This window comes from Chanodichthys erythropterus, chromosome 17 (assembly GCF_024489055.1).
Source record: "Chanodichthys erythropterus isolate Z2021 chromosome 17, ASM2448905v1, whole genome shotgun sequence".
NCBI lineage: Eukaryota > Metazoa > Chordata > Actinopteri > Cypriniformes > Xenocyprididae > Chanodichthys > Chanodichthys erythropterus.
Window position 1 is genome coordinate 21,579,564 of NC_090237.1, and position 20,160 is coordinate 21,599,723.

General features: G+C 36.9%; 1 protein-coding gene across 1 annotated transcript in view; it reads left to right on the forward strand.

Annotated features, from left to right (window-relative positions):
• Nucleotides 1–7,983: 7,983 nt before the first annotated feature.
• Nucleotides 7,984–20,160, forward strand: part of nlk2 (nemo-like kinase, type 2) — a 94,091-nt gene continuing 81,914 nt past the window's right edge. The window contains exon 1 of the mRNA XM_067364834.1: nt 7,984–9,660. Coding sequence (XP_067220935.1) covers nt 9,185–9,660 — 476 coding nt within the window. The 5' untranslated portion in view covers nt 7,984–9,184. The remainder of the gene's footprint in view (nt 9,661–20,160) is intronic.

Here is a 20,160-nt window from a genome sequence, read left to right on the forward strand (position 1 = left end):
GATCAGTGTATTCCGACTCCCGAACGAATGACTCTTGTGATGCAGTTCTTTTTAGTAATAAAAACATACAACACAACTAGTGTATAGCTACAATTCTTGAATGAATGACTTATGAGTCGGTTCTTTTTAGTCAAACAAACACACACACATGTTTGTTTCACTATATTAGTGAGGATATTGCATAGACTTTCACTGATTTTATATCAGGGTAATGATATTTTCTATGGCCAAACCCAACCCCTGCCCATCACATAAAACATGTGCAAAACCCTAGATTTAAATAAAACCATGTTTTGGTGGATTTATAAGCCATTTTACCTAGTGAGGACCAGTGAAACGTCCTCACTAGTCAGTTGTCATAATATTTTACTATAGCCTATAAGTGAGGACATTTGGCACTCACAATTATAGCCAAACCTGTACTCACAGAGCTTATAACTAACTGCGAGACTTAAAGGGGACCTATAATGCCCCTTTTACAAGATATAATATAAGTCTCTGTGATGTCACCAGAATGTATCTGTGAAGTTTCAGCTCAAAATACCCCACAGATCATTTATTATAGCTTGACAAATTTGCCCCTATTTGGGTGTGAGCAAAAACATGCAGTTTTTGTGTGTGTCCCTTTAAATGCAAATGAGCTGCCGCTTTCCAGAAGAGGGCGGAGCTTTAACAGCTCGCGCTTCGGTTGCTCAACAACAACAAAGCTGGAGAATCTCACGTAGCCACAAATGACGATTGCATTTGTTGTAGTCCTTAAACAGAGAATTCTTTAAAAGAAAATCTCTCCCTTTGCATTAAACTTTGAGCGTCGTAACTTTGCAGACTTTTTTATTCTCTAACAGCAACATTACACACTAACTATAAAAAAGTCAAATAATAATCATAATATGATATGAGGTTGTGCTACCTGCTCAGGATGTGCAGTTAAAACAGAACTACACTCTAAAAAATGCTGGGTTAAAAACAACCCAAGTTGGGTTGAAAATGGACAAACCCAGCGATTGGGTTGTTTTAACCCAGCAGTTGGGTTAAATGTTTAACTCAACTATTGTTTAAAAATTACAGTATTGCTTACTTAAAATGAACCCAATATCTTGAAAATTAACATTTATTAATATGTTTAATAAATGAACATTTTAATTTCATTTTAGATTCATTTTAAGTCAGCCATATAGTCATTTTCAAACAATAGTTGGGTTAAGTAAAACTACCCAGCAGGTTGGGCAAACATTTAACCCAACAGTTGGGTTAAAACAACCCAATCGCTGGGTTTGTCCATTTCAACCCAACTTGGGTTGTTTTTAACCCAGCATTTTTTAGAGTGTAGTTCTGTTTTAACTGCACATCCTGAGCAGGTAGCACAACCTTTCCTAGCACTGCCTAGACTGTAAAAAACTTGTGTAAACACATTTTGCAATAATTAAATGTATTTGTTATTGAAATTATGAGAGTACTAAAAGAATGATCAATGAACTACACTCTAAAAACTGCTGGGTTAAATATGGACAAAACCAGGGATTGGGTTGTTTTCACCCAGCCATTTTTTTTCAACCAATTTTGGATTTATTCTTTTAGCCAGCAATAAAGTAATATAGTAAAAGGCATATTTTTGCTCACCCCCAAATAGGGGCAAATTTGTGGGGTATTTTAAGCTGAAACTTGACCAGACCAGAGACTTATATTACATCATGTGAAAGAGGGCATCATAGGTCCCTTTTAACCCAACCTGCTGGGTTTGTCCATATTTTACCCAGCTTAGGTTGTTTTTAACCCAGCATTTTTATAGTGTAGAACTGTTAAGAGGAAACAGAACCAAAACCATTATATTCTTTGCGATTTCCATCCCTAATCATGATGCACCACTTCTTCGGACGATTATATCTACTGGGCTTCTCAGTGTTTTGATGTGTTTTCTTTTGCATGTTCAGGACCATCTGTTTTCTGCTCCACTTACATACTATGGTCTGCCTGGAGTTATTCAGCACTACATTCCTGCAGCTTCCCCTCTGCAGTGCCCCAAGCAGTGCTCACTGTCAATGCCAGGGCCTAATTAGGACACTGATTCTCTGTGCAGATCCCCACGTCTGGGTTATCCTCAACCATTCACTAAAACCTTGTAGCAGGAGAATAATGCAAAATCAGTGTCCACCATTAGATTTATGTGAGTACAAGCTTAGATAAAGTATGGCATATGGTCAACAGTGCAATGATGTTTTTCCTTTGTATCCTATCAGTCATTTGAATCTCGCTTTTTGCCTGAGTTAGCTGGTCAAACTGAACGAACAATGAAAAATGCATGTTATTGAATTATTGAACATGCGTGGTGTAGCAAATTATGGGCAATATTGATGACATCCTCAGCCATTGTTTTGCACTCTTGTGGTATATCTCAGTCAATATCCTTGCACTCAGTAACAAAAAGTTTTAGCCCTATAAAAAAAAAAAAAGATGTAAAACTTGTTAAAAAATGATGTATTATGCCGAATAAAGCAACCAAGCACACTAAAATATGCCTATCAACAGAGCACATCTACAATGGTATTGGAAAACTCTGCATCCATGCCAGTAGGTGTCAGTATATTTTATAAGACCTCAGATGTACTGGCCAGCAAAACATAAGCTGAACTCAGATAAGCACAATTCTTTGTATTAATAGTATAAATTTACAAAATGTATGCACCTTAAATGGATAATTTAGTCAGAATACAATAAAAAAGCTTTATCTTTATGAGTGAAGCTGTTTGTTGCATTGTACTTGCAAACATGCGTTCAAGTGTGCTTGAGGAAGACATTTTCTTGGCATGTGCAAACATCAAACAGATATCTTATGCATACAGAACGTGCAAAATGGGTTGTGAACCTCTTATCAAAACCCATGGACACAAAAGCTTGCATTTTGCATACCACTTAAAGGCAGTGTAATGCATTTAAACATGGTGTGTACATAATGACGTTTATTTAAACCACAATAAATACGAGCAAAAAATAAATAAAAATAAGCACGCATATACAAGATGTCTGTTAATGCATCATTAAAATGTTAAAAATGTTCTTACACGTTACAAATAAGACTGTTTTACAGACATATTGCAGAAAAACATCTTTTAAATGAAAATACATATCCGTCAGCTTATCAGAAAATAAATGCTATTGTCTCAATGCACATATTTTGTTATAAAAGCACATATTACACTTTTATATTTTAAATCACTCCCTAAAAAACACACATATTGCATTGATTCAGAATTTATATTTGGTTGGGACCCCAACAGCGAGCCAAATTTAAGCTGCTTTTGAATTTTACAGGCTTACAACATCCTATATGGGGTAATATCACTCCTGCTGCTGTGACAAAACGTTTCTTATCTCCCTCTTTCATTACTTCATTAATAACCTGCCAGCCTAAAAGTTATTTCAGGCTGAGATGCGTTCACTGTAGAACATCCATGCTTTCATCTTGATCTCCAAGTTTATAGTCATGAAGTTTATTACAAAAGAAATCTATCAGGAAAAGCTTTTTTGCTGTGAAAGCTTAATAAGGGGAAGCTGGACACATCTCATTCATCAGTGTAGCCAAGTGAGTTGACTTGTTAGTAGCAGCATGCAGCCTAAAATTGCTGTATCTTCATCTATACAGTAATAATCAGTGAGGTTCCACTATATGTCCTTTAATTCAGTTAATCAGCGCTCAGAGGCTGCACTCTCAACCATAAATATTCACCACAATCCAATGGTTAAGACCGGGTTATGGAAAACCACCTTCAGGCAGCTAAGAACAGATTGTTTCTTTTGTTAGCAGCATATAATGTTATGAAATGTGCTTGATTTTTAGTGTGTTTTGTTCAGCTCTATGTGTTTTCATAAAGTCTGATTTTGAAGAGATAAAAGGATACAAATAATTAGTTGAATTTGTTTTTGTCTTGCAGAGTTAATTAATTAACTAACACAAATATACTGTGAAGCTTTCAGGGTCATGGATGGATTGTTGAACAGACAGAGATTCAATTTATTCATGAACGCTGTGTGGCCGACAATGAACCGAATCTCTGGAAGTTTTCATGTGCCATATGCTGCCTGATGAAAAGATGAAGAGAAGATGACTAGATGAGATGCAGAATATGGGCATCACCATAACAGACTATCATTTAAATCTTGCATTAATTATATCCAAAGCTCCATTAAATTTGAACAACTCATGTCATTATGAAAACAAGGACATGAGTTGTTCAAATTTAATGGAGCTTTTTTTCTTTTCTTTTTTTTCTTTTGGAAAAGCTACATTTTTTAGTATTTTAACCACTTATTTATGTAGATTACATGTGTGTGCAAGTGCAAATTCAGCACGGTAATCTTAAATGAAAAGATGTCAAAGTAGATGATGCCTTGCCATTATTGATTAAGACACTGCAGCTGATACATTCGATTTTCAGAGAGGAAAATGTCCAAATCAATGGGGGCTGATTCAGTCTTGGGAATGTTAGCATCCTCCCTCTGGTGATACGTACAGGCGGATTCGATGTAGAGCACGTCCCAGGCATCCATAAGAACTAGGCCTGGACTTAAAGGAGGACACCAGTTTTTTTTTTTTTTGGACCTGAGCAAGAGATTAATTATTCTGTTTAAAATATTTCCAGTGGTTAATTAGATGCCTACTGCATTCACTTTTTTTTATTTGGAAGATTCTACAGCTGATCACTTTGGTTTAGTTTCAGACCTGGTGGTTAGATTCCAGGAAATTGCAACAATTATATAGCTGCATCATAGTGCAACACTGATTTATCAATACATTTTAAAAGGCCATTAAAGCAGATTAAACAAGGTCTATAATGTCATTCCACCACCATAGTATCAAATAATTGTTGAAAATTAATCAAGGATTGTGAGTTTCAGTGGATCCCCGGCTGAGTTCATGCTTAAACAGAGCATACATCACAAATAAACACATCACCCGCATGCTTCAGTACACTGCCAGTGCTGTGAGTTTGAGAGCCTGCTGAGATGAAGCATTTATCCTTATGCAAACACATAAGAGTTGAGGTCAAAGGTGTGGAATGTACAGCTGTATGTCTAAACTGCTCAAGTTAACTTGATTAAGTTTTCCAGACTCATAACAAACCCACTCTAAAAAAAGAAAAGTAATGTACACTCTATATGACTTATTTAGAGCATATTAAATTTATTATGTTACCCTAACGTTTTAATAATAGAGGAAGCCAGGGTTAGATGTCACTCTTGTTACGGTGAATATTTCTTAGAATGTTAACTGCTGTTTAGTTCACCCAAAAATGAATATTTTGTCATTAATTACTCTCCCTCATGTCGTTCCACACCCATAAGACCTTTGTTCATCTTCTGAACACAAATTAAGGTATTTTTGATGAAATCCGAGAGGTATATGACTCGTCCATAGACAGCAATTTAACTGTAGTAAAGACATTGTTAAAATGTGACTACAGTGGTTCAACTACAGAAGAGGATTAGGGCCAAGCAATAATAAAAAATAAAACCATCTCGAGATTAAAGTTCTTAAATTTCGAGAAAAAAGTCGAAATAAAATGTTGAGAATAAACTTGCTAAATTACGAGAAAAAACTCGATAAATTTCAAGAAAAAAGTCATTAAATTTAAGAGAATAAAGTCATTAAATTATGAGAAAAAAGTCGTTATTAATTTAACGAATTTGTTCTTGTAATTTAACAAGTTTTTTTCTCATAATTTAATGACTTTATTCTCAACATTTTATCTCGACTTTTTTTCTCGAAATTTAACATTTTTCTCATAATTTAACGAATTTTTCTCGTAATTTAACGACTATTTTCTCGTAATTTAATGACTTTATTCTCATAATTTAATGAGTTTATTCTCAACATTTTATCTCGACTTTTTTCTCAAAATTTAACATTTTTCTCATCATTTAACGAATTTGTTCTCGTAATTTATCGATTTTTTTCTTGTAATTTAATGACTTTATTCTCAATATTTTATCTCGACTTTTTTCTCAAAATTTAACATTTTTTTCGTAATTTAACAACTTTTTTCGCGTAATTGAATGACTTTATTCTCAACATTTTATCTCGACTTTTTTCTCGAAATTAAACGAGTTTTTTCTTGTAATTAAACGAGTTTATTCTCAACAATTTATCTCGACTTTTTTTTTTTAAATTTAACAAGTTTTTTTCTTATAATTTAAGGAGTTTATTCTCAACATTTTATCTCGACTTTTTTCTCGAAATTTAACGATTTTTTTCTTGCAATTTAACGAGTTTATTCTCAACATTTTATCTCGACTTTTATCTTGAAATTTAACGAGTTTTTTCTCGAAATTTAACAACTTTAATCTCGAGATGGTTTTATTTTTTTTCATTATTGCTTGGCCCTAATCCTCTTCCGTATTCAACCTTAATTTTATGGAGCGACAAGAATACTTTTTGTGCGCAAAAACAAAACAAAAATAATTACTTTATTCAACAATATCCTGTTTTCTGTCATTCTCTTACGCTGTTTACATTCAGCACTTCCATGTTCTACGTCAGAACGCCGGCTCGGTATTGGCTGATGCTGCACACGTGAGCAGCACGACACATGCGTGTGATGCTGATGCAGGATCCGGCCAATAATGACATTCGCGTGGTTCATCATTGCACATATGCGCTGTTAGAGAAGATTGCGTTCTCGCCCCGCCGGTAGGCCTATTTTCCTTACAAATGCTCTACAAAGGCATCATTTATGTTGTTTGGAGTGCTGTGGGCTTATATTTGGTAAATTTTCACTTTGGTAAATTTTCACAGCAATTTGCACTTTGTGAAGGGCGCTCGTGCAAGTGGCTGTGTGCGACTCTGTTTAAGTGTTTAAATGTAGCCTACTTGCATCTCAAAATGCTTATGACAAGGAATTAATGTAAACACAGTCAGTTAGATGTCTTAAAGGATTAAACAGACAGGACAAAGACATCTTGTGAACTTTAATGATGTCTTTGGTACCTTTCTGGACTTTGAAAGTGGTGGTTAAATTGCTGTCTATAGCCTACCTCTCAGATACCTCTCTGATTTCATCAAAAATATCTTAATTTGTGTTCCGAAGATGAACGAAAGTCTTACAGGTGTGGAACGATACATGGGTGAGTAATAAAATGAAATTTTTAATTTTTAATAAAACTGAAATTTTGGGTAAACTAACCCTTTAACATCTGCAAAATGTGTTGACTAGGGGGAAAAAAACAAGACAGAAGATACAGTTAAGACACTTTGACCAAATAGTGGGGCATGTTCTCACAATAAATAAAATAAATGCTAATAACAATTCATGAAACAGCAAAAATGGAAAATGTATACAAAAATATTATATAGCCAAGATATATAATTTCTGGCCAACAGAAACTGAAATGAATAAACTGTAACATTTTAAACAATGAAATTTCGGTAAAAAAATACCCTTGTTCTTAAACAACAAACTTTTTGTGTCACTAAACATTCCTACATATTTATTACTAAGTGTTGAACTTCACAGCTTAGCAGTTGATTTTGTGATAATGTATCCTACAAAATAATAATAGTTATAAAAGACTTTTAAAAGCAAAGCATTCTGACTGAATCATTACTGTATGATAAACTGCGAAATTAAATATTACACTACATCTTTCAAAGTAAAACTTAATTCAATGCACTGTAACAACAAAGTATAAACTTTATAAACCCTATAATATATTCTATAATATACATTGTGTCGTTTTGACCGTCCTTGTTACTGTGCATTTTTCTTAAATTTGAAAAACGATTGGACAGCGAATCATGGCTCTCCTTTCAGACAAGGGACTCACTTCAATGGCAGGTGCTAATTGGATGGCATGTCTCGCGTAATAGCTCTGGGTAAGTGGGGCCCCTCGCTCTCCATTTCGGCTCAAGGGCTCCGTTGACTCTCACTGTCTTTTACAGTATCGTGTAGCCGTAATGGCGCTAGCTTCCACATGCAACAAGGGCCTGTTTATTATGGCTGGACCTCCGTCTCTTCCTCTCGTCCGCTGATTGGCTGTGCTACTTCAGAAGCGCGACGTGATTGGGTCAGAGTCCTGTCATCGGACGAGGAATAGACGGGTACCCAAGACGGCAGGGTTGCGCGTGTGCCTTCCCAGGTCCTGGCAGCACCATCCGGCGAGGGGGTGAGGACGCTGGCCGCCTGTTTTATGACTGCAAGAAACACTGGATGCTTTTATTTTGATTTCTTCTTCACTGAATATACATGCCCGCGATACTGAAAGCAAGAAAGCGGCACGCCGGTGAACGAGCACATCGTTATCGATGGGGAAAATAAGTTGAAAGCTTCGGAAGAATGTTTTCCTTGTTCCAGGAAAACGGATTGCTCTGTTGATCAGCGTGATGGGTGTTTCGAGGGGATTTTGACATTTGGAGAGGATCTGGAGCTATCCATCTACAGCTTAGAGCTCGAGCGCAACAGAAAGCGGCAACAGAGCGCCATACTGCAAAACAAGCTTTCCGGATCGATACAGTGTAGCAGCCTTTTCATGCGGGAGAATTGTGCGTTTAATGGGAATGTAAACAAGTAAGCTGGCGAGCAAGTACCAAGTCAGCAACGGTGGCCTGATTGAGATCCACGTAACTTCTGCAAACTGCATGCAGCCCTGGCGGTGGAAACAGGGCTGGATGAGCCCAAAATGGCAAATATGAGGAAATCTAAAAGATGAATGTTGCATTCCCCACCTAACTTGTACTATTCACCTAATTTTCCTTTCCATACAAGCCCGAGTTTCGAGCAAAGCAAGGTGCTCCTCATGCCTCCAACATGAGGGAGATTTAAGGCCGTGCGGAATTGATTTATTATGGGGGGAGCGCATTATTTTGATTTAAACCCTCTCTCCTTTTTTACTTTTCTTTTGTTTATCCTCGGCGAGAGGTTTCTTGGATGTCCGCGATTGTCATTTTGCTAGTCTGGAACGCATAACGCAAAAGATCCTCTGAAGTAGGTCAGATCAAAGCTGGAGAGTTGTTAGTATGACACCTTTTCGCACTCATCTTGATGTATGCCGGACATTTATGCTTTGATTTTACCAGTCGTTTGGCTCTATGACAGCCAAATGAGAGTTTGACATCTTGGCAGCCTCCCTCTCCATCTCGTTCGCCTCTTTGTTTTGTTTTTCCACCTCTCATTTCGGGCTGTTGAGTGAGTGAATGGCTCTGTGCGGAACGACGGCTTCCAATGCCGCGAAAATGATGGCTGCGTACAACGGCGGAACCGCGGCAGTGGCAGCGCATCACCCGCACCATCACCACCAGCTGCCCCATCTCCCGCCACCCGCCCACCTCCACCACCATCACCACCCGGGCCAGCATCACCTCCAGCACCCCGGCTCGGCCGCCGCCGTGCACCCCGTACAGCAGCACGCTTCCACGGCCGCAGCCGCTGCTGCTGCTGCCGCGGCGGCGGTGATGCTGAACCCGAGCCAGCAGCAGCCGTACTTCCCCTCGCCCGCTCCTGGTCAAGCTCCGGGGCCGGCGGCCGCTGCAGCCCCAGCGCAAGTTCAAGCCGCCGCCGCGGCCGCTGTCAAGGCGCATCATCACCACCACCACCACTCGCATCACTTACAACAACAGCTGGATATAGAGCCGGACAGACCGATCGGATACGGAGCTTTCGGTGTGGTTTGGTAAGTGATTAAATAACATTGTAACAACTTCTGTTGGCTAAGTGAAAGTTGTAAATGAGCGCGAGTTGCCGCTGACGACTTTGATTTTGACTTCAGAAGTGGACTTAAAAAGTCATTGTTGTGCAAATTAAAAGTTACAAATAAAGTATGCACTTTTGGGAAGTATAATTAAAAAGATGTACAGTCTTATGAAATGAGAACTCGAGATGCATCAATCTAATATAAAAAAAGCAATGTTATCCCACACAGAGCTCTGGTCTCCCCCTCACTGGTGCCGCCATGTTGATGTCACATGACCAGCTGTGGCACGCAATTGACTAATTCACTAACACTAATACACCACTGATACTGACAATATTAATATGTTTAGTCAAATTAATCTCATTTGAAAACTTAAAGGATTAGTTCACTTTCAAATAAAAATTTCCTGATAATTTACTCACCCCCATGTCATCCAAGATGTTCATGTCTTTCTTTCTAGAGTCGAAAAGAAATTAAGGTTTTTGATGAAAACATTCCAGGATTTTTCTCCTTATAGTGGACTTCAATGGCCTTCAAACGGTTGAAGGTCAAAATTACAGTTTCAGTGCAGCTTCAAAGCGTTCTACACGATCCCAGACGAGGAATAAGGGTCCTATGTAGCGAAACCATTGCTCATTTTCTAAAAAAAATAAATAAAAATTGTATACGTTTTGACCATAAATGCTCATCTTGAACTAGCTCTCTTCTGTTCTCTATTAGAATTCCAGCAGTGTAGACACTGCTAAGTGTATTACTGCCCTCCACAGGTCAAAGTTTGAACTAAATGGTCATATACAATAGAGTGCCCCAGGGATGACGCGTTTTTGTAGGCCAACCTGGAAGTTAGCGGCGCACGGGTTCCCTCGACTGAAAGCCTATTCATTTTTCCCATAGACTTTTGGAAAATCGCAGAAAATAAGCTGTGTTTAACAAAGGGTTATGACACTTACACATTTTGTCTATCAAGACAATCTTTACAAGTTAACACAACATTTATAGATTTTGAAGCCTAAATAAAGTCGTCAGATATAAAAGGCTAACAGTAGGCTATAAATGGACTACAGCACACCATGGTAGCGGATCAACGTCGTCACCACCAAGCGTCCTCAAACTTTATTTAGAAAACAACTCTATTTAAAAACATGCTCACTGATTATGATCTGCGCTGTGTATGAATACTTATCCACTTTTTCATGAGAAATGCTGTCCAAATGTCCCGTTTGTCATGATGACGTCTAAAGTCCCCGCCAAAGGAAGTAGTCCCTTTTAGCAATTTGTTAGCAACCGCCGATTTGAAGATGCAGTAAAAGTTTAAAAAATCACAAGTGGGTTATAACTGGTGTGTTTTATGTCATAGATCAAAACGTGAAAGTATTTAGAGGCTTTGTTTACCACAGACCTTATTTCAGGCGATTTAGCAAAAACCCATTCAAAAAACCCATAGACTTTATGGCGTTGGAACCGGAAGTCATAAAATGCTAACTCGCTTCCGGGTTTTGCCTACAAAAACGCGTCATCCCTGGGGCACTCTATATGCTAGTGCAAGTATATAAAAATTAGTTCAAACTTTGACCTGTGGAGGGCAGTAATACACTTAGCAGTGTCTACACTGCCGGAATTCTAATAGAGAAGAAGAAGAGAGCTAGTTCAAGATGAGCATTTATGGTTAAAACGTATACAATTTTTATTTTATTTTTTTTTTAGAAAATGAGCAATGGTTTCGCTACATAGGACCCTTATTCCTCGTCTGGGATCGTGTAGAACGCTTTGAAGCTGCACTAAAACTGTAATTTTGACCTTCAACCGTTTGGAGTCCATTGAAGTCCACTATAAGGAGAAAAATCCTGGAATGTTTTCATCAAAACCTTCATTTCTTTTCGACTGAAGAAAGAAAGACATGAACATCTTGGATGACATGGGGGTGAGTAAATTATCAGGGAATTTTAATTTGAAAGTGAACTAATCCTTTAACTATTTTACAGAATAGCAATTTTGTATGAATTTGTACAGAAACCTGCGATTTTTAGACGGGTCCACCCCAAACCCTAACTGATTGTACGAAAATGAGATTGTTTGAATTATCCACCAGTTCGCAGAAACCTAAAATAGTTATGAATTGCCATGAAAGTGTGTTGGTTTGTGTTCATGCACCTTTAATGTGTTTTACCTGTCAGGCTTGTTGGGAGAGGGACTGTATTTTTAGATTCTCATGTGACAGTCCAAGGGGAAGGAGGTACAGCTTTTGCCAAAGAATTTAAGATGTACACTAAGGGAACATCGCTCTGCTTAAGGGATAAGCTGACTTAAATACTCAAGATTTAATTCTTGTCAGTTTGAGTGTCTTGAGAATAGTTCCTAACACAGGTGTTTACTTCGCTCCATGTATAAACATATAGGCACTGAACATACTGTATATATACACAAACTGAAACTATATTTTCATACTATGAAAGTCAATGTGGAACAACAACTGTTTGGTAAGAATATCTTCTTTTTGTGTTCAACAGAACAAAAAAACTACAGGTTTAGAACAACTCGAGGGTGAGCAAATGATGACAGAATTGCCATTTTTGGGTGAACTATCCCTTTAAGTGCCCATTGATTAACTTTGATATATCAGAATTTCTTCCAGCTGCAATAAAACCGGTTAACAGGGCATTACAGACCAAAGAATATAAGTTGAGTAATATGTGTAATGCTTAAAGGAAGGAGAGTGCAGGTTCTCAGAATGAGTTTGTAACTGCGAGGAAATGCAATATCCTTTTAAGCACACACCCTCCTGTCTTGTAGAAGATTCAGCCACAACTTCTGTTCAGAGGTTAATCTCAGAGTTAATTCTTGGGACAAGCAATGTATTAAGCACAAAAAAACAAAATGAAATTTTATGGGCAATTTTCATTTTTTGATGTCTTAGCTCTGTTAGTGCTTATTTCTAGCACATACCTAGACTCTCTGTGTGTTTATCCAGAAAGGAATCACCTGTAACTGGTGCCTGCAGACGGGCCACAAAACTAGGGGAGCTCTCACCAACAGCTTGCCCATGCAATCTTAGCCTGACCTTTCCTGAATATCGCTTCCTGTTGCTCATTGTCTGCTTTTAATCTGCACTGTTGCCTGCTGGTATATTTATAGCTGTCCTCCAGAGGCACGGACATAGAGGAAAATCATTTAGAGTTTGCACCCTCTGAAAGGGGGTGGGCAGAACCATGGGTAATTAAAGGGATAGTTCACCCAAAAATGACAATTCTGTCATCATTTAACACCCCTCATGTTGTTCCAAACTTGTACGACTTTCTTACTTCTTTGGAATAAAAAAAAAAAAAAAAAAAATCAAGATGTTTTGAAGAAATCCTGGTTGCTCTTTTCCACCCATTTACAATTAATGCTTCAAAAATTATTCAAAACATGAGGTTCAGTGCATAATGACTTAAATTTCAGGTTGTTTGTCACCCAAAGATATTATTTGGCTTCAGAAGACTTAAAATAAAGTCATATGCTCATATTTTTGATACTTTTTGATTTTTTAAAAACATCTCATTTTGTGTTCAAAGAAACTCAAGTTTGAGTAAATAATGAAAGAATATTTATATTTAGGTGAACTATTTCTTTAAATATTGTTAGTGTGGTATGTTACCCAATTTGTATATCCAAACATAACGTATAGGTGTGTTCCAATCGACTGTAAGTGCCCTGCGAAGTTGACTTCACAGGGTATTCCACTATCTTAAGTGAGATTCCAGTTTGAATGGCACAGTGAAAAGCATAGGGAAAAGGGTAACATCGATACATATGTTCACAGGAAATGGAAAGGGAAATTTACCCACCAGTCATTGTGCATCCTCCAAGTACTACACAAATTTTGATTAAAATAAAGTGATGAAAATGATTTGAGGTTCCAACATTTTCCAACATTTTAATATACATTTATTTATTGAATATACATTTATTTAAAGAAGTTATGTCATTGAATTATAAACTCTGCTAATATGCAAAACTCAAGTGTTGTTTCTTCAGCAGGTCAGGGAGTAGGGAGCAGCAAATAGGGATTGATATACAGGGATCCTGTCAATTGAAATGGGATAAAGAAAGAGTTAAAAAAAAAAAGGAAAAGCGTGAGCTTGGTCCTTGTGTTATCTATAGAAGGCTGTTTTGGACAGAGTTGTACATTCTAGTTAGTGTCCTTTCATTCGTGCAGCTGCAAAAGTTTAGATAAATTGGTTTTGGCCCTGCCAAAGTGTGTGTGTCACGTACTGGTTCTGATGCAGATGGAGTTGGATTTAATTCTCTGATATTCTAACCATACATAATCTATATTATATCTTATTGCATCTGCTTATTACAGGAAATAATACTTTATTAAAGTAAGCATATTTTGCAGTGAGTTTGCAAACAGGTTTAGATTACACCCTGTCTTCAGAATGAAAATGAAAGCAAAATGAAATGGAATATAACTGATGGTTTATGCTAAAGAGACCCTGCATGTGCTAAACTTTACTCAATCATATTCTAGTCTGCAGGAAATGAAGTGCAGACTGCTGGGTCTGATGCTTTCTGGGAAAAACCCATATCTGTCATTAATGCTACCCTCAAAATGGTCACTCTAGTATGATTTTAATAGCGTGGATTGCTTATGCGGAGGACATAATGGCATAACTCTCTTTGTCTTGATGCTCAGCCAAAAAGTTTATTTTGAAACCCCTTGGCCTGCATGTACTGTTTACGCTTGTAGTTTGAGATTGACTCATAGTGTATGTGAACAAAGTTACGGGAAACAGGAGCACTAAATGCTAAACCGCTGTAATTTTAGAAGGCTTCAGCTGAAGGTGATGTCTCATTTGTGGGTTCTGGGAATTCCATGCGTGTCCTGTATTATGTTTTGTGTGGCTTATTAATGTGACATGTTGCAGGATGCAGTTGTGGTCATTTCTTGCCTCTGATCACTTTACATTTATAGACATTTTTAATATATGGATTTGCCAGACAATTCTATCCAAAGTGACTTGCTTTCAAGGTACACATTTTATTAGTTTCCCTGGGAATCGAACTCATGACTTAATCTTAATTTTGCTCCCTAGAAATTCCCCGAATGCACTGTGAAAGCTAATGATCATGGGTTTCTCAGTGTATTTGTTTACTGAAAACGTTATCAGAGGATAAGTGTAAATAAAAAAAAATGTAACTTAAAATTTAGTTTGTTATGTACATGAACGGAGAAATTATTTATTTCAAATATCATCATACAGGATATCATACAGTTATTAGATTTAAAGAATCACTCTTTTATTTTTATTTATTTGTTCATTGATTATTTTGGTCATTTTTAGTGCTGTCAATCGATTAAAACAAATTTATTAATTAATTTACGCTACTACTACTTCCTACATCATGGTTCGGGGCAGAGGTCACTCTTCCTTTGTATACAGCCGTATATAAAAAGTTTTAAATATGGATGTTTTTCTTACAAAAACCCATCACTTCACTTCAGAAGGCCTTTATTAACCTACTGGAGTCGTATGGATTACATTTATGATGGATGGATGTGCTTTTTGGAACGCCATTCAATCCTTTTACAAAACTGGGAAGAGCCAAGATATTTTTTAATATAACTCTGATTGTGTTTGTCTGAAATAAGAAACATATATACCTAGGATATACCTACCTTGAGGGTGAGTAAATTAATTGTTCATTTTGTCAGCCCTAGTAATTTTAGATTGTTCATTATTAATTATAATCTGCGATTTTTATTCCATTACTTTTATTATTATTTTGATTTATTTCTCAAATAGTTTAACCTTTTGAAGGGCAAGACTACTACAATTAACATTTTTGCCATTTATACAGCAATGTAGTTGATATATTACAGCTATATTTAATGTATGACTTTGCAGTCATGTTGCAGGTATTGCGTCATCAATGTCTTAATGTTTTGTGAACCAAGGCCCTCGCTAGTGCCCGAAAAATACTGATTCACGACAAGGAGAACATGGGAGGCGAGCGGAATGACACAGACAGCAAGTCTGTTGCCAACAGTTTGCTCATATTTATATTAACAATACAAATCATAAAAACAGATTTGGCCTGTTCAACCTGCGTCCCACAGGCCTCCTGCTGTTCAAACCAGATCCAAAAACAGAGACCTACTAGATAACAATATCTCTGTCTCCATCTTAATCATAGCCCTCATGACTTGCTTGTATTTACACGTGTGGCCTCCTTCCGTGAGCTGTTAGAGTGCTGATAAAGACGAAATGCCAGACACATGCATTCGCATGTCATGTGTCCCCTGTAATAGGCTGTTTATTTGCCACTGGGTTTAGTTGACTTTCAAATCTTAAGTATTTAAAGGTGCAGTAAGTAGTATTTGAACTACGCTGTTGGACATTGCTGATATTTGAAATCAACCTAAACAAACCCACCCCTCTCTTCATTGCTCTGCCTCCAATACTCACATTCCAATCTTAACCACCTTGCTCCGAGTCGGTCTCGAATCGCTGCATGATCGCTGCTGGCATGCAAAGCAAATGATGCGAAGCACCTCATTCTCTAGCGTTCGTCAGTGTACAGTGGTTTACCTGCACAACTCTCACTATCTGGCCTCTGTTACACACGCAATGCGAGAGTGGATGTCTGTTTATCACAGCTGACACGCATCAAAATGCAGTTGATGAACAAACGACAAGAAAGCACAAAAAATGAACATACAGTACACATGAGTAAATACAAAGTGTTCGTTGTTTGTCGCAAACAGCACAGCAGCTCCAGACAATCAAAACCCAGTTTTACTCAAGAGAAGCAGGATCAAAGCAGTTTTAAGGCCTTCCCACTTAGCTCTCTCCAGCGCTGGAAAGCTTTTCTAATATAAACCGGGTCCTAAAGCGCTTGCCCAGGCATAAACCTTCATTCCAGTGATATTCTTTTGAGCTCTTTTGTATTGTGTCCCCTTTCTCGTCATGCAGTTGTTTTTTTTTTTTTTTCCTATTTTCAAATCTCCCTCTTGTTCGTTCTCTCTCCTCGACCGTCATACGCCCCCTGATGCTGATTGTTTAGACGTTTGTTGTTGGACTCGGCCCGACTAACTTCCAAACAGTGTATTTGAAATATCACTGAGTCCCCCTTTTAATACAGCCATGGCTAATGGAGCATTGGGTTGAACTGTGGTTCTCCACTATGCCCCCATTGGCCCCTGTTTCTCAGGGAAGAGGCATGGCTCTGCACAGGAATGTTTCTGAGTCTTCACTGTCCATTAAAGCGTCAGCCGGTCTCTGTTATGCTCACGGTTTGATCTGTGCTGGGAAAGCTAGCATGATCACAGACAGCTTGAATTAAGCCTGATGTTCTTAAGATCTCGTCTGGCAGATTTTTATATACATATTTCACATATACACATTTCTTATTATTATCAATGTTGAAAACAGTTGATTAATAAGATTATGCAATAATATCAAGGCTTAAGTTTTAAAGATGTATGATCCAGTCCAAATCTCTGAAGATCACATAAGTTTTTGGAGAACTACAGGAAAAAGAGCGTTAGACATAGCTGCTATTGATGTTATGACTAATTTATTCCCTTTTCCATTGTAAATGTAAAATTTAAATGAAAACTGAATGATAAAAGTTTGTGTTTTCCTTTTTTTTTTTTTTGTTTTTTTTGGAGAGGAACCTCATATCCTCCACAATTGTATCCCTGAAAGTAATTTAGTTGCTGATCAAACATGCTTAAACAACATCAGAATATTAAATATGATTTGTCATGCAGTGTGTTTTTTCCCAGTGTGATGAACAGTGCAATTGAACTCAACTCTTTGATTTTTTTTTCCTCTCTAATCTAATAATCTAATAATGTCTTAATTAGTCAGATGTGATCATCTATCAATATGACCCTCATAATTGAAAGAGTCATTACATGATTGTTGAGTAGATTTTGACTTTCTCTTTTCAACCCATGGTTTTGCTGCGGCTTTGTGTGTGTGTGTGTGTGTGTGTGTGTGTGCGTTTTTAGGCGAATTATAATGGCAGGCGGCCTGGTGCTTTTATACTCTGAACTTGAAAGGCTCACAGACGGGACAAGTTTTTTTTTTTTTTTTTTTTACAACCACAACAGTCAGAAGCAGCTCTTAAGAGGCTCTGGGTTTGGCAGATGCACAGACCGAGCAGAGAAACAGCTTACCTTTGAAGTGTTGGGGGTGAAAGAGTGCAGGAGTGTGTACGTTAACCCCTCACTCACCTGCCTCTGTCAACCCATTCTGGGCTTCACTCATGTAGCGATCTTGACAGCACTGCTGAAAATGAGCCTGTTTTGTTTTCCTTGTTGTTTGGATGATTGTCACTTGTCACAAAGAAATGTGCAGGTCATTTTTCACCCCACAATTGTCTGAAATCAAAAAACTTTTTCAATCAATCAATGAATCAGTGAATCAATCAATCAATCAATCATCGTTCATTCATTTGTTCTTCATGGATTCAGTAATTAAGTCTCAATAATTTGCATTTCATCTTAATTTTGTGTAATTTATATAGTAGTAACAGTTGCATAGGCTACAAATTACGTTTTTGCGGCTGTCGTCTAATGGTCTCATGATTGTTTTTGCAATATTTCATTGTTTTTCCAAAAGAATTACACTATACAAAGGATGCAAATAACTTTCATTTAACTAAATGTCCCATCTGGGTGTGATTTATAGATAAATTACAAAATATCACATTTGTTCAGGTCTGTTGTAAATTTATGGTACTTTAGTGCTATATTGAAAATATTATCAGTGCATAAAATAAATATTACAGTTCAAATTCAGTGCAAAACAGACTTTCATTTACAGCTTCATTTACTTCATGCATATTGCATATATCATTTTTTTTTTTTTTTTTCTTGGGGTGAATATGACATTTCTTAATAGTTTTGTGAGATTCAGCCATTTCTGTTTCGTCCTCTATTCGACCTCTTTGGCGCATTTTCATTTCTCACCTCTGTTTCTCTATGCTTATTAGAGTGTAAGTGTTTGTTGTGTTATTTCAATAATGATGGAGGTTTCACTGGTGTTCCTCATTCAAAGCAGGAGAAACTCGTGAGACTTTCGGAGAGGATGTGGCTGTGTATTGTGTCTGGTGTGGAGCAGAGGTCCAACTGCTTTGCTTTAATACTGTGAAGACCATCTCTTCCTCAGAGAGCAGAACTGTTAATTAAAAAGCCCTCTGCTCAGACTGAACCATTCCATTTAGAGCTCTGACACCCCTGACACTCCTTGTGCTTATTTATAGCTGTCCTATTAGCTGTCCGCTCTCAATTCTGCCTAAAAAGCTACCTGGATTTCTTCTGAAGTGTACTATGGACAAGTTTTATAGATGCGGTTTGGATCTCCCTCTGTGAGATTTGAATATAGAAACAATATCCACAGACAGGATGTCTTTAATACAGAAATTTGAATATATCTCTGGCCATCTGTCTGGTTTGTTTGCCATCCATTCAAAACAGACTTGTGAAACACACCCTGAGCAAAACCAGCTCTGTTTATGTACCCGTCAAAAATCAGACGAACGCCTTGAATGTGCTTTTTTGGTTTGAAAGGAATTTTTTAAAATACTAGGCAGTAAGACTGCACAATTTTTGGGAAAAACTGACATTAAGATCTTGTTTTTATGCAATACATTTTGCGATATAATATTTTTATTTTTTATTTATTTATTTTTATTTTTTTTAACAGATTACTTAAACTTATATTTAGAAAGAATTAATCATTTGTTAGGGAGTGCATAAAAATAATTTAAAAAAAGCTGAAAAAGTGAAGCATCCTTTTAGGGTTGAACGATTTGGGAAAACATGTTGGTGTTCACTTTGGTGTTCTTGGGGTTACTTATTACAACAACAAACAAGTTCTTGTAACTAGTTTATCAGTTCATCTCTTTCACTTGATTGTTTTATAGGCCACATTCTTACTGTTTTTGACCATTTCAGTATGATTTATAATAATAATAATATGATTTTTATTGTAATTATTATTTAAAAATAAGAAATATATTGCAATAGTATTATTATTATTGTAGAATAAATATGGTTAAGGATTTAATGAAAATAATTTTATTCTATAATATAACTGTAAAATTTACATCTTCATTTCTTCATTTTCAAACAATAAACCATCTAGCATTTATTTCGGCCATTTAAATGGCAAATAAACATATGAGCTGCTGGAAAATCATTTGTGTTAATCATTTACCTGCGTGCAGCTCCTTATATGTCGGTTCAGTGTCTTAGGGCGGCTTGATTCACAATAAATGAACCGAGCTGCTCTGATATGCTGAAAAACACTGACTGCATCATGAGCTGCTGCACACACGGGTTATTATATTAAAACTAAAACCATAAAAAACTACCTTTACTTGAAAGAAAATAAACATTAACTGAAAGAAAAGAAAATATATTAAAAAAAGGGAATATATATGAAAAAAAGAATCATATCCCTTTGAAATCGTTACTTTATTTGT